We start from the raw sequence: 14,720 nt of genomic DNA on the forward strand, positions 1-14,720 counted from the left end.
TTTTAGTAATGTCTGTTGTGGATGCCCCACCTTCTCTCTTTCCCCAAATTCATTTTATTTAAATGCATTTCAGAGCCATTTTGTTAGAAATGAACTATATCACTTAGTGGTAAATGGATCAGATATATGTGGTAAACAAACATCAGGAAAATAATACGCTGATTTTATAATGTATGCCAGATGGAAATAGCATTTATGGCTTCATCAGAGAAAAGATACAACTAATATTTTATCAGTTATGTGGCATTTTCTTTGTAGCTGTTGGAATACTGAGGGACTGGAGACAAAGGAATTACTTGCTTTCTTTCAGAAATCTATTTAAAAATCTGATAGCCATACATTTTATACATTAATTTTTTATACCCCGTGTGTATTCCTAAAATATATGCTGTTTAGTATAGCCTATATATGCATCTATACAATGGAATTATATAACATTTATTATTTTTGGACTTGAGTTTTTTAAAGCTCAACTTCATGTTTTTGAGATTTTTAGTGTCATTGCATGCAGTACAATTTATTCATTTTTTTGGTAGTTATCTATTGTATGAAATTATTCATTTAGTCATACCTTTTTTTTTTCTTTTTTTTTTGAGACGGAGTCTCTGTCACCCAGGCTGGAGGGCAGTGGTGCGATCTCAGCCCACTGCAACCTCCACCTCCCTGGTTCAAGCAATTCCTCTGTCTCCACCTTCTGAGTAGCTGGGATTACAGGTGCAGGCCACCAAGCCCAGCTAATTTTTTTTTGTATTTTTAGTAGAGACAGGGTCTCACCATGTTGGCCAGACTGGTTTTGAACTCCTGACCTCAGGCAATCCGCCCGCCTCAGCCTTCCAAAGTGCTGGGATTACAGGTGTGAGCTACCACGCCCGACCTAGTCATAACTTCTTTATCCATGTTACTATTGATGAAAATTGTGTTTTTTTCAGTTGTTGCTATCATAAACAGTTTTGCCTCAAACACTCTTGTTCATACATGTCTTCAGATGCAAGTTTGTAAGATTTCTGTAGAGCATATATGTGTCTAGAAATACAAATGGTGAATAGAAGGGCAAGCACATGTTCAACTTTTAAATGTCACATTTTTTCCAAATTGCTTGTTCTAATTTCTACTCCCTATGGCAGTGAATGAAAATTTGCGTTCATCCTAAACCTTACTAACATTTAAATTTTTTCCTACCTTACTTTTTACCAATTTGTTGGATATGTAGTAAGATTTTAATTTGACTTAAATTTTTTTCTGATTACAAATGAAGTTGAACATTTTGTCAGACTTCTAAAAGATATTAGTGTTTCCTCAGGTTTGTTCATGAGTTATTTTGCATTTTTCTGTTTGGTTGTCTTTTTCTTATTGATTCTTAGGCATTCCTTATAAATTTCTGATACTAAATGTTTGTAGCAAATATCTTCTCCTAGTTTGTAACTTATGTGTTAAGGGATGCCCTTAGTATTTATGGCTTCTTTGTATGAATGAGAAAAAAGGCCTCTGTTGGCTGCACAGGCTGTTCTCTTGTGCAAACATACGATTACTTCTGGGCAGATGCAGCTTGTGCCACGGTATATGGCTTCAACAGTGGAACATAGACCACATTTCAGAACTGATTTTTGTACTGCCACCTTTTTTTTTTTGAAACAGAATCTCACTGTGTTGCTCAAGCTGGAGTGCAGTGGCCGTGATCTGGGCTCACTGCAACCTCTGCCTCCTGGGTTCAAGTGATTCTCCCACCTCAGTCTCCAGAGTAGCTGGGATTACAGGTGCGCGCCACCATGCCCTGCTAATTTTTGTATTTTTTGTAGCGACGGCGTTTCGCCATATTGACCATGCTGGTCTTGAACTCCTGACCTCAGGTGATCTGCCCACCTCAGCCTCCCACAGTGCTGGGATTACAGGCCTGAGCCTGTGTGCCCAGATGCTACCACCTTTTTTATAATATGCTTGTACAAATGCACAAGCATAGCAGTGGCCTTGTGAGTCTTCTGTCTCTTTATATTGTCCTTGGGTGGATGGAAGTCTTACTTTTAATGTAGACAAACTTATTGGCCTTTTACGTTTTATCCTTTTTATTTAGTCTGGCTTAAATAAATTTTTCTACTCTCCTGTTCATAAATATCATCATCCATGTATTCTAAACGTTTTATAGCTTCACTTATCACATTTGAGACTTTAATTCATGTGGTATTAACTTTTTATGTGAAGAAGGGATTGTGTCATTTTTCCCCAAATAGACAACTAATTATCCTAACATCATTTAATAGTTCATCCTTTCCTTACCTTAATGTGTTTTGGTGTTGAGTTTCTAGATATGGCACAAATCAGGAAGGCATTATGCAAATTAATGATGTTTATAAAATTCTTCAGTATACAATTGTGCTTTCTAATTTTAGACACTATAAAAATGGAATTATAGAATTATGAGATGTTAAAGCTGGAATAGACATCAATGAAAGTCAGTTAGCATTTCAGTAAAAAATATTGGAGTGTCTACTACATCTCCATTATTGTAACATGCATGTATACTTGGAAAGCAGAGTATGTGGATATATAAGAGAATACAAGTTCAGCCTGGTAGAACAGAAGGAGGGAGCCAAGTCTTTGGTCTTGTAGATCTGGGTCCAAATCTTGGCTTTGCTCATGAGCTGTCATCTCCACCATTATCATCTGATCTCTCTAATCTGCAAGAGAAAATATTTTGCAAAATTGTTTTGAAATTAGTAATTATGTTTATAAACATATAGAGCAGTACTTGACATGCAATTAGTGATTGATAGATTATAGTTGTTATTTGGTTGGGAAGATAAGACTAATGTGTATGTCATACTTATATCTTGTAAACTAGAAGATACTCTAAAATTGCTATGAGATTTCAGAGAAGATTCTCCCATCAGGGGGAATATAGCTTCAATGAAGAAATGAAACTTGAAGATGTGTTCCAAGGATGGATTTCAGGTAATTTCTGTAGATTGAAGCCAGGTTGGAAGGATGGATTTCAGTTATGTTTCTGGACATGGACAGCAGTAAAGTGTCTTTTTTTTTTTTGAGACAGAGTCTCGCTCCGTCGCCCAGGCTGGAGTGCAGTGGCACCATCTCCGCTCACTGCAAGCTCCGCCTCCCGGATTCGCGCCATTCTCCTGCCTCAGCCTCCCCAGTAGCTGCGACTACAGGCGCCCGCCACCACACCCGGCTAATTTTTTGTATTTTTAGTAGAGATGAAATTTCACCGGGTTAGCCAGGATGGTCTCGATCTCCTGACTTCGTGATCCGCCCGCCTCGGCCTCCCAAAGTGCTGGGGTTACAGGCGTGAGCCACCGCGCCCGGCCAGTAGAGTATCTTAAACAACAAAAACCTAGAAATCAGATAAGAAAACAATGCATTTTCTCTTGACTGTTGGCATTTGTGAAAATAATTAATAGTGTACTTTATTTTTAACAAGGTATCAGTGGACTTGAATTTAATGTATAAACATAGCTTTTTCATGTGGATATTATACTTCTCACAGAATTTTTAAGACTCTTATGTCCAGTTAAAATTCCATTCACATTTACAAAGTTCATACTTATGTATAAAATCAAAGTAGCTATTAAATTTTCCTTATACTTTTGAAGAGCTAATCGTTGAGTGATTTTTTCTTGTAAGTAAATTTGAACAAATAATTTACAGTTATGACCATATGAAGAGAAAAATAGGTAGAAAAAACAACAGGTTTTATGTTAGATGAGTTTTAGTGAAAAATTGAGAATTTTAGGCTAGTGCTATAAATCACTAGTTAGTTCTAAGAAAAATAAATGTAGCCCATTAAGATGTGCACTGATGGATTGGATTGAAAGGTGCTACCTGAGATACTGTTTTTTAGAGCAGGCTCTTTTGGCCTTTTTCAGGATATGACATTTTTGATAATTTTCTGGGACATACCTACATAGGGAATATTTCCAAATCTCTCTTCCGTCTCCTATTAGTCAACTGTTTATTGCTTCTAGTTATTTTATTGTTTATGTTAACTATCAAAAATAGCATCACTGATTTTAAATGTCACTTTAATCATCAATTAATTATTTAGCACCATCTATATTTTAAGCATAATGCTTAAAGATGGCCCTATAATGGTAAGTAAGACAGAAATGGGCTGACTCTCTTGGAGCTTATAATGATGTTGCATATATATATATATATATATATGTATATGTGTGTGTGTGTGTATGTATATATGAAATTATAAAGTTATACTGGACTGTGATACAGTCTATTGGTAGAGGATAGCCTAGAGTATTGTAGGAGTGCAGAGCAGATCCTCCTACTCCATTTAAAGAGGGTTAGAGAGCTTTTTAAAACACACAGTCCTTGTCCCCAGAAAGTTTTATTCTAATAGGTCTGGACAAAGGAAATATTTTTTTTTGGTTATCCTTACTATTTTTAACTCCCCAAATGATTCAGCCAAATTTGGGGAACATTGATCATGAGTGGTTAAAATGGACAAAATCATGACATGGTCTAAATGAGTTAACTAGAGATGGAATAGATCAATGTTTTTCAGATGATTTTCTTCTCATGGACCAAAGGTCAGTCTTTATATTTATCCCTGTTTGGTTGTAAATTCTGGTCCTTAGGTTATAAAAGTTAACTGCCCTACTGGTGGGTGGGAGAACCTGGCTTATCAGTGGTACACATGTAAAGGACCTGGAATTATTGTTTACTATAAACCCAATGAAAGTCAGAGGGGAACCTTAACTGCCACAGGAGCTACTAAAATTGTAGGATGCATTTCTGTAAGTTTAGTATCAGAAAGAAGGAGGTAATAGTCCTCTGTACTCTGCCCTTGTTGGGGCGCATCTAGACTCATGTGGATAGTCTCCAGGATCACATGTGAGGGGATGCTGACACTTGGGGTGTATGAAGGATGTTGAACTCCTGGTAAATATCCACATGGGGAAGGACTGGAGAGAAATCAGTTTGCTCATCTCAGAAAAAGAAAACTTAGTCTATATAGTTCCAGAAGAAAGAACTGGGAACAGACAGGGAGAGTTAGTTGGGAAGCCAACATCATTTATTCACTGACTCATTTATTTATTTAACAAATATTTATTTAGCATCTATTGCACTTCATTCTAGTAGATGCCAAGGATATAATGGTAAACAAGATGGATTCAATCTCTGACTTCATGGAGCTTAAAATTTTTTGGAAGACTCAAGACAATTAGGCAAGTAGATAGAAGAAAATGGGATAAGTACTGGGAAAGATAAGGTACTATTTCACCTCCATATAAAACACATTTCTAGTATTAGTGCTGTCAGAATGATGGTAAATGGTAAATACATTGGCCTTGGAAGTATTCAAGAAGAGGCTGTTGGGGATATTGTAGAAGTTGTTCTAGGATTTTGGCATTAAAAGTCAAACAGGATTCCAACTACCATTAAAATCCTGTTTGACTTTTAATGCCAGTGTCATATATGTCTTGTAACAGATTCAGACTCCTTCCTTCTTCTTGTCCTTTCCTTCCTTCCATTCTCTTCAAATTCAGTTACAATTCTTTGAGTCTTCAGGATGAAATGACTGCCTTTGTGATTTTCACAGACGTTTTTGCGTAAGGAATAGGACAAATTTTTAGAACTGAAGTCATTCTTAGTTATTATGTTTTTATCTGGGCTATCAGATAATTGAGGATAGATATTAGCGTTCACATAAATACACTGCCATCTGATTTATAGCTTCAGTTCCCATTCCTCCTGATGGCTGGTCCACACAGGCAGGGACTCAGTGACATTCATAGGAGTCTGTTTTTGTGGGAATGCACAGGTACAAGGAATGAATAGAATGTCAGTGTCATTTGTAATTTTTACATTATCAAATTTTTATGTGCTCTGAATAAGACCATTTTGACCATTGTATTCAAATTCTTAACATGTCTTGACCAATTAGAAAAGCCAACCTTTCCCTCACAGCCCTTTTATTTACATCTTATGTTGTAATATTCTCAGAACTATTGGAGCCTTTCAGATTCAATGTTACAGGCTGAAGTTGGACATTGTGGAAGTTTGGGTTTGCTTTCTCTTGACCCAATGTGACTTCCTGTTTCTAATAAATCAGTTTTTAGAGACTCTTAAAAGGAATTTCTTGCGTGCCTAGCAGCTCTTGTAAAACCACATTTTAGTAAACCAGTGTGAATGAAGGATATATTAGAAAAAATCAAAGAACTGTATTTCTTGACCAAATCAGCATTTTGTTTTATGGAAATTGAATCCCACAGAAAAATCTGTTGATTTAGGAAGTGTCTGCTTCCAGTAACTAGATAAACTAGGAACCAAAAGTTTCATTTTGATTAAGTCAGTCATCCTAGTTCAACTCCTGTGGTGGAGTTGATGCATGCTAGTGAGTCTGGTTAATACTTCTTCTTCTTCTTCTTTTTTTTTTTTTAAACCACCAGGTTGCAATTTGGACATCTCCCTTTAAATGAATTCATATACATGTAATTAATTAACATGCATTCTCACAATATTCTGGAGAAAAACCTGGGTGTTCGCATCACGTTAACCGATGGAGAAATGAACGTTAGTGAGTCTGGTATTAACAGATCTTTCTCTTTGAGCAAGAGATTCATGTCTCCTGGCTCTCAGTTCAGAGATTCAGCTTCTCTGTCTTGAAATTGTCTTACAAATTGTCTTCTCGTAAATATTTTAATAGAGATTAAACATGTTGTTGTGGCTACAAAGGCAGTTTATTCATTTGACTTATATTTGTTGAGCACTTGTAGTGTGTCGGACACTCTTCTAGCAGCAGAGAATATGTGAAGACACAAGGTTCTTGATTTTATTTGTCCATTGAATGGAAACTGCCAGAAGTCGTACTAGGTACTTTAAAAACACTAAGTCATTTAATCTTTCTAACAATGCAGTGAGGTAGATATTTTTATCCTTATTGTTTAGGTATAAAGAAGGAGGCCTGAAGTCACCTAGCTAGGAAGTGGCCAAGCCAGAGATTGAATGCAGGCCAGGAAGGCATAACCACCTACTCTATGGGCACTCCAGAAGCCTGATCTCATAAGCTTACATATTCCCTGTAAAACATACATACACGCAGGAAAAAAAAAAAAAAAGACAGGAAAATAAAAACTGTGGGTAATCTGAGCACTCAATATTTTTCTGTGTTCCATTTCTTATATATGTATGTGTAGAAGTGCGTGTGTGTGTGTTTAAGCATACATGTATCTTATTGATTGGTTACCACTACATTCACAACACACTGTAAACATTTTGCAGGCCAGTGCATTTTGTTTAATGTAGTTTTAAACAGCTCCACAGTGTTCCATGTCATGAGTTATCTAACTAGTTTCCTACTACTTAACAATGTTTCCTATGTTTCAATTTCATAAACCAGGCTTTAATTAATATCTCTACAACCAAATCTTTTTACAGACCCATGATTATTAAAAAATTACTTAGTGAAGAAAGGTATTAAAACTTTTGGTAAATATTTATGCAATATCCATGTGCAGTCTACGATTTATGAATATGACAAGGATGTTAACAATGTAAACATGCTTTTCCTTCTAGGTTAGTGGATGACAGATGTGTGGTGCACCCAGAGGCCGGGGACCTTGCCAACCCTCCCAAGAAGTTCAGAGGTAAGAAATACATATATATATTTTTTATTGTATGAGCTAAGAGGGAGGATTATTTTTGTGTCTCAAAGTAAGTAATGTTAAAACTTTATTCAATGTGAAACTTTCAGATATAAATATGTTCACTGAAAATTCTTTCAACAATTTTTCCATTGTTTTTCTTTTACATATTGAAGGATTTGCAATGAAAGAATAGTTTTAATTTTTGTTTTGCCAGACAATGGTCTGTCTGTTAAAAGGAAATCTTGGTAATTAACTGTGAAAGGCTACTTGTCAAGCCAGTAAATGCAGCTGAACAGTATTTATTTATATACTTCTCTGACAATTATAAATGTTATAGTGTTTCATTGTTAGCTTTTTAATTTATCTTTGTAAACTCAGGAGTGTGGCAATGATGTGTTAGCTTACTTTTTAAAATAGCAGTTTTGATGGTGTGTAATAACTGACAATTGTCTTAGAACCCCTAAGTATAATTTTAGAAATAGCTTGATAATTTCCTCAAATGAGAAACTGATCCTAGTAAGAGATTGATTATAACTCAACTCTTACAAAAGGAGGGTTAATGGAATCTATAATCACAGAAAGCTAAAACTAGTCATTAAAAGCTTGCCCAAATCAATTTCATAATTGATATATACTTATAATAATAAAAATAATTTTAAAACAGCATTTATTTTGAACAATGTATAACCATTCATTCTCATAATGGTGAAAAACGGCCTTAATAAAGGATTAAAAACTGGAGAGAGACGGAGGGATTCTCAGAGCCACCAGCCCAAGTGAAGATTGCTGCTTACTGCAATGGAAAAGGGAGACAATTAGCATTGGGTTAATGTTTACCATGTTTTACTCTCTGGGATAGGCATTTTATTTACACTATCTCTTATGGGAATATTTTATTTATTTCATTTTCTCTAGACTGAGATCCTTGCAGAGAAACTGACGTGCACAAAAAAGTGTCCTTTGAGTTAAATTGGTCACTTTATCCAGATTTCTCCCCAAGTAGAGAAATTTGCGTAAGACAGAATGTGGAAGACAAACTGCCCATTGGAAACATCTGCAAAACCACTCAGTAGGGATACTCTGCTAACCCTGGGCAAGTGAGGTCTTCCTGCAGTAAACAGTTTCCACTGAGGATGGACTTAGAATGAAGCTACCTTGAGGGTAACATGTAGGAACAACCTGCCAGAGACAATGCAGGAAGTGTGTGTGAAATGACCCAAAAGATAAGAGGGTAGAGAAACCCTAATGGAAGGACGGATAGTGTGAATAAAGGTAGATTCGGAAAAGAATGAGCTAGCACATTGTGTAAAGATGAGGAGAGAATTAGGGCTGTGGAGGAGAGATCTGAGGAAACTACCCAGAATGTAGCACAGAGAGATACAAAGAAGGAAAATTTGGATGAGTCATGAAAAGCTTGGAGGATAGGCTGAGAAGTTCCCACAGTATCTAACTGAATTCTAGAAGGAAAGACTAGGGAGACTGGGATAGAGGCCATATGTGAAGGAATGTGGGTGAGAACTTGCTAAACTGAGGAAAAACACTCTTCCCCAGGTAGAAGAGGCACATTGAGTTCAGAGCAGTGATGGTAAATACAACCACATCTACCGCTAGACACTCTTTGGTGAACTGTAGGGTATTAAAGACAAAGAAAAATTCTAAAAGCAAACTGGGACAACAAATCTGTATTTGTAGTAGGAAAAATCTTGAGGTTCAGGTTTTGACTGTACTGCTTGCTGGCTGTGTCATCTTAAGTAGGTCACTTGCCTGCTTTGAGCCTCAGAGGACCTCTGTCATTGGCTAATGGGAGTAGAAGTGGTTAATAACAAGAACAATGACTACCACACAAGGTTTTGTGAGCCTTGAAATATTTCCAGAGAATAAATATAAAAGCATTTTAAGTCATTATACAAATGGGCCGGGCACGGTGGCTCACACCTGTAATCTCAGCACTTTGGGAGGCCGAGGCGGGTGGATCGCCTGAGGTCGGGAGTTCGAGACCAGCCTGACCAACATGGAAAAACCCTGTCTCTACTAAAAACGCAAAAATTAGCTGGGCGTGGTGGCTCATGCCTGTAATCCCAGCTACTCAGGAGGCTGAGGCAGGAGAATCACTTGAACCTAGGAGGCAGAGGTTGCAGTGAGCCGAGATCGCGCCACTGCACTCCAGCCTGGGCAACAAAAGCGAAACTCCATCTCAAAAATAAATAAATAAATAAATAAATAAATAAATAAATAAATAAATAAATAAAGGATAGTTACCTTATGATAGAAAAGCATAATGCATTTCTATTAAGCATATTTGACTCAACCCTTACGTTATTGCCTCTCCAAGAGCAGGATTTTATTTACTTCTTTTTGTGTTTTCCAGGCATAGTGCTCTGCCCATAGTCTGTATCCCTCAAAATAGCCATTAGGTACTTTTGGATGAGACACCCAAACTTTTTCTGGGATCATGTGATAAAACTTGGTTTCCAGGGGTGCCCACATTTCACAGGCATGAGCCTGGGCAGCCTTGCTCCTCTGTTGGTCAGGGAGAATTAATCTTTCACAGACAAACATTTACGCTTCATGGGTGCCTTTCTTCTTTTCCTCTTTCAATCCACAGTGAAGTGAATTGTTTTAAATTTGCAAAGATTATTTTAGAGTGTTTAAGGGAACCTGGGATAACAGCTCTGTACCCACTAGGTAATTATATGCAGATACTTGGTCTCATATTATTCACTGGGCACTGGTTCAGAGCATGAATCACTTTTTCAGACACTCCATCCTTCTGGTGAAAGGCTGGCTTTTCCTGTAATCCAGTCATTGAGGTCATTATCCTTGCTGGTTTACTCTCATTTTCTACCTCCAGTGTTAGATTAAACCATTTATCTTACTACACTCATCATTGGAAAAGGAGGGTTCTTTCCTATTGGGAACTCAGGGTTCTCTCTTATCTTAAAGCCCCAGCCTTTCTTCCATGATACATTGTTTATGCAGCTGGATTCTCAAAGAATTCCCTGAACTGGGCTTGCCTCTGCCCTGGACTTCTTAACAGTAAGGAGCAGACAGTGCCTGACCAAATGCCTCATCCTTTTGCATAGCTTGTCGTTACGGCTCTTGCCTTAGGCCATTCTCTGCATGAATATATTTCCCCCATTTTTTTTTTTTTTTTTTTTGGCTTTAAAAGCCATTGCTGTTTCATAGATTTGCCTCCCAGAATCACCATCCCAGCATTTCCAGACTCCCCTGCCAAGTTTCCTGAGCACCCTCCCTTATTGTTACTTTTTAGATAAGGTGAAGAAACAATAGCATATCAACAGTTCAGCTGTACCTCAGTTCCTCTTGCCTCAGCCAGACACATGATATTCTCAAATTAATTTTAAAAGATTTTTGTTTTTCATACTCATGCTATAATTTGTTCAAGCGAATCATAACATTTTAGAGCCAGTAGGCAATTAAAAGTAAATCTAGTACAACTCCAATTTTTTTGACTGTGGCAACCAAGTTCCACAGTGAAATGTTCTTTTGACTGTGTCGCATTACCTCTCTTGTGAACAGAGGAAACTAAGTTTTACCAAATAAACAATTTCCAAAGGGTTATTTCAAACCTGGTGGACAGCCATTTTTCTGTAGAAACCATGCAATAGATTGATATTAACAGAAACATAGTAGCTTTTTCTTATGTGAGTAACATTTCTTTAATGATCAAATATTCTGCATTTTTAAGAGAAACTGTAAACATTGGAATATATGTAGCTGTACCAAAGAGTTGTGAAAACGTATAGAGAGTTCTCTTCCACTCTGTTTCCCCTGTCATTTGCATCTCACTGGGGACATTAGTCTAAACTAAGAATTTACCATTTGTACATTACTACTGACTACATTTCCAGACTTTAGTTGTATTTCACCAGCTTTTCCACTAAAGTCCTTTTCCTGTTCCTGATCCCATCCATGATCCTGTGTTGCATTTAGTCATTGTGTCTCCTTAGTCTGCTCTATTCTGTGACCCTGTCTTAGTCTTCCCTGGTTTTTCATGATCTTGATACTTTTGAAGAGTACTAGCTAGGTATTTTATAGAATGTGCCTTGTGTGTCTGTCTGATGCTTTTGTCATGGTTGGACTGGAGTTAAAATTTTGAGACTACCACAGTGGTTATGCGCTCTTCTCTCTGCATCATACCAGAGGGCATATAATACCAACAGAGTTCATCACAGGTCTTATTTTTTGATGTACACTTTAATCCTCTTCCCTTTAATAAAGGCAGTTATTTTAATTTTTGATTTTATATTCTTTTGCTTTTTCCTGTTCCTTTCCACCCTTCTCCCCCTTCTCTAGAAAACTCTTCTTAGTATTATTTTTCTAAAAGTCTGCGTATTTATGTATGTGCCATTTCTTTTAGGAGAAGTCAACTTAAATCAACTTAAAGAGAGGTTTATGTCCTTCTCTTACCATCAGGGTGATAAAAGATGGAAGTAGTGGAGAACCCAGGGACCATTTCCTGGAGGATGGAGGGAAGAGAAGACAGCCCCTTCTCTTGGTTGATTAGGTATTTCCCAGTGTTGGGCCATTTGGTCTTGAAATTTCCAGTTCTGAGATTCTCCGATCATTTGTCACTTGCCTATTTAATAATGTACCACGCCTACCTTGGGGCCACTTGTAGCAAACAACAATCAGTCATTTTGAAGTAGTAAGTCAGAATGCTTCAGGAATTGGAACTAATATAGAGAATTTCTTTGCTGTGCAATGAACACTAAAGCAGGTAGTAAAAATTAGGGACTTGGGGGAAAATGGGCAAAATCTCTGCTTTAACTCAGTTCCTTTTCTTCAAATAATTCAGGGAAGCCCTTTTGAAGGCTGGACCTAACATTTTGCCTCTGCTCATGGAGGTTGCACACTCACATGCGTAAACGAAAGTGTGTTCTTGCTAGTTGCTTTGACTTTATATGGAGTCGAACATGTCAAGCTTGTCTAACAGAGTGATTCCCCACGCTCAGCCCATGATGAATATTTGCTCCATCAGCTTAACAATTGCTATATTGAATTTCTTCAGGTTTGGTGTTAGAATACTTTCAGTTGTTATTGTCGAAGACTGAAACTATTTCAGATTTGAAATCAACGAAGATTTATTGAATATGTAATACATGCTACACTGTACTTGAGGCTTCCCGTGCATTATTATTTAGTCATCACATGAAGTAGAAATTATTGCTATCCTAATTTTGCAGTGGAGAAAGTAAGTAAAAAGAAGTTATGCAACCAACTTAAAGTTGCTGAGCTCCTTAGTGGTAGGACTGGGGCTTAAACCAAGTTCTATGACTCTAGAACTGTTTGTTTTTAACCACTGTGCCATACTATCTATTGAAATAGTCCCACCTATAAATTCTACCTGTTAGTCCTATAAAGTCAGATGGATTGAATCTAATCCTTTTTCCACACAATAGCCCTTTAAGTATTTCTTTAGAATGACCATATTCCTGTGACTCTTTTCTTCTAGTCTTACTTTTTTTTTTTTTTTTTTTTTTTTTTTTTTTTTTTTTTTAGTTCTTTTAACTGTTGCCAGCTACAAATTCTTTAGGGATTTTTCTGTCTTCGTGATACTACTTTGTTTGTTTTATGGTTAGGCTTCTGTTTGTCAATTTAATTCTGAGCCATGTAGAAAGAACTGAACATAGTGCATTTGAGTTTTGTCTAATGAGAACTCCTCACTTTTTTGGATGCCACATTTGCAGCCTCTTTAGTCAGGGTTCTCTAATAGGGGCAGAACTAATGGGATATAGTTCTGTATAATAGGATAATAGGATATAAAGGAGAGTTTATGTTATATATATGAGTTTATTAAGAACCTATTAAGAACTAATAGGATCTCTCTCTCTCTGTGTGTGTGTGTGTATATATATGTGTGTGTATATATATATATATTTAAGTAGTATTAACTCACGTGATCACAAGGTCCCACAATAGGCCGTCCGAGTCCCAAAGCTGAAGAACTTTGAGGGCAGGAAGCATCCAGCACAGGAGAAAGATGTAGGCTGGGAGGCTAAGCCAGTTCAGCCTTTTCACAATTTTCTGCCGCTTTATATTCTGGTCGTGCTGGCAGCTGATTAGATGGTGCCCACCCAGAATAAGGGTGGGTCTGCCTTTCCTAGCCCACTGACTCAGATGTTAATCTCCTTTGGCAGCACCCTCACAGACACACCCAGGATCAATACTTTGCAATCAAGTTGATCACTTTAATCCAATCAAGTTGACACTCAGTATTAACCATCACAAGTCCACCCCTTGTCAACTTGAACTCATAAACATCTCCTGAGATCATACATAATCTTCAAATAAAGACAGTAATAAGGTCATAATTATGCCTGATATGACACAACTATCCTTTGTACAACTGGAAATGCACCAATCCCCGATCCAAATACTATTACATAAAGTTAACAATACTTAAATGCTGATGTAAAGTCAATAAATCTTATGCCACATAATAAACGAAAAAGAGAATAAAATGAAGATATTTTCTTAGTACAAGTTTATATATATATGTACATGCTAAAAATATGTTTTTAGCAAAAGAGGGGGGAAATAATCATGGCAATTACAGTCCTAATTTTTGCAACTAATCATGTGGTCATAACTGGTACTAATAACTACCTTCTTCATTCTGTATTCCTTTTACCTTCAGCAAGCACCTCAGCAGGTCGTGGTTTTTCCCTGGTGAAGTGACCCAAACCTTCATTCCTGAAGGGTCTGGGCCATTTGTCATCCTGCCTGAATTGGGCTGTTGTAGTTTCTCATTGACCTTAATCACAGGGCATAGTAATACTAAGAGATGCCCCAAGGGATCTCCTGTATTTCCTGCATACTCTTCCTTACTTCCATTGTGGAGTAGTAGACTGATATCATCTTGATAGCCTTGGTCAGTCACCCCAGCTAACACTATAACTCCCTTCTTAGCCTGTTGACTTAAAGGTAAGAGGAACCCAAAGTGTCCAGGTGGCAATCTTAACTTCCAGTTTAATGGAATTGTTGCTGTGTGCCCTGGTGGCAGTGTTCCTTTCTCTGGAACTAAGACCTCTAGGCCAGCAGAACATAATATTCGAATGAACAGAAAGCAAAAATTTTGTTAGT

At 37.2% G+C, this 14,720-nt stretch overlaps 1 protein-coding gene across 1 annotated transcript in view; it reads left to right on the plus strand.

Annotated features, from left to right (window-relative positions):
• The first annotated feature begins 477 nt into the window (after positions 1–477).
• Positions 478–14,720, plus strand: part of ITPR2 (inositol 1,4,5-trisphosphate receptor, type 2) — a 455,230-nt gene continuing 440,987 nt past the window's right edge. Inside the window, exons 1-2 of the mRNA XM_012002420.1 lie at positions 478–545; positions 7,543–7,613. Coding sequence (XP_011857810.1) covers positions 478–545; positions 7,543–7,613 — 139 coding nt within the window. The remainder of the gene's footprint in view (positions 546–7,542; positions 7,614–14,720) is intronic.

This window comes from Mandrillus leucophaeus, unplaced genomic scaffold (genome assembly GCF_000951045.1).
Source record: "Mandrillus leucophaeus isolate KB7577 unplaced genomic scaffold, Mleu.le_1.0 Scaffold686, whole genome shotgun sequence".
NCBI lineage: Eukaryota > Metazoa > Chordata > Mammalia > Primates > Cercopithecidae > Mandrillus > Mandrillus leucophaeus.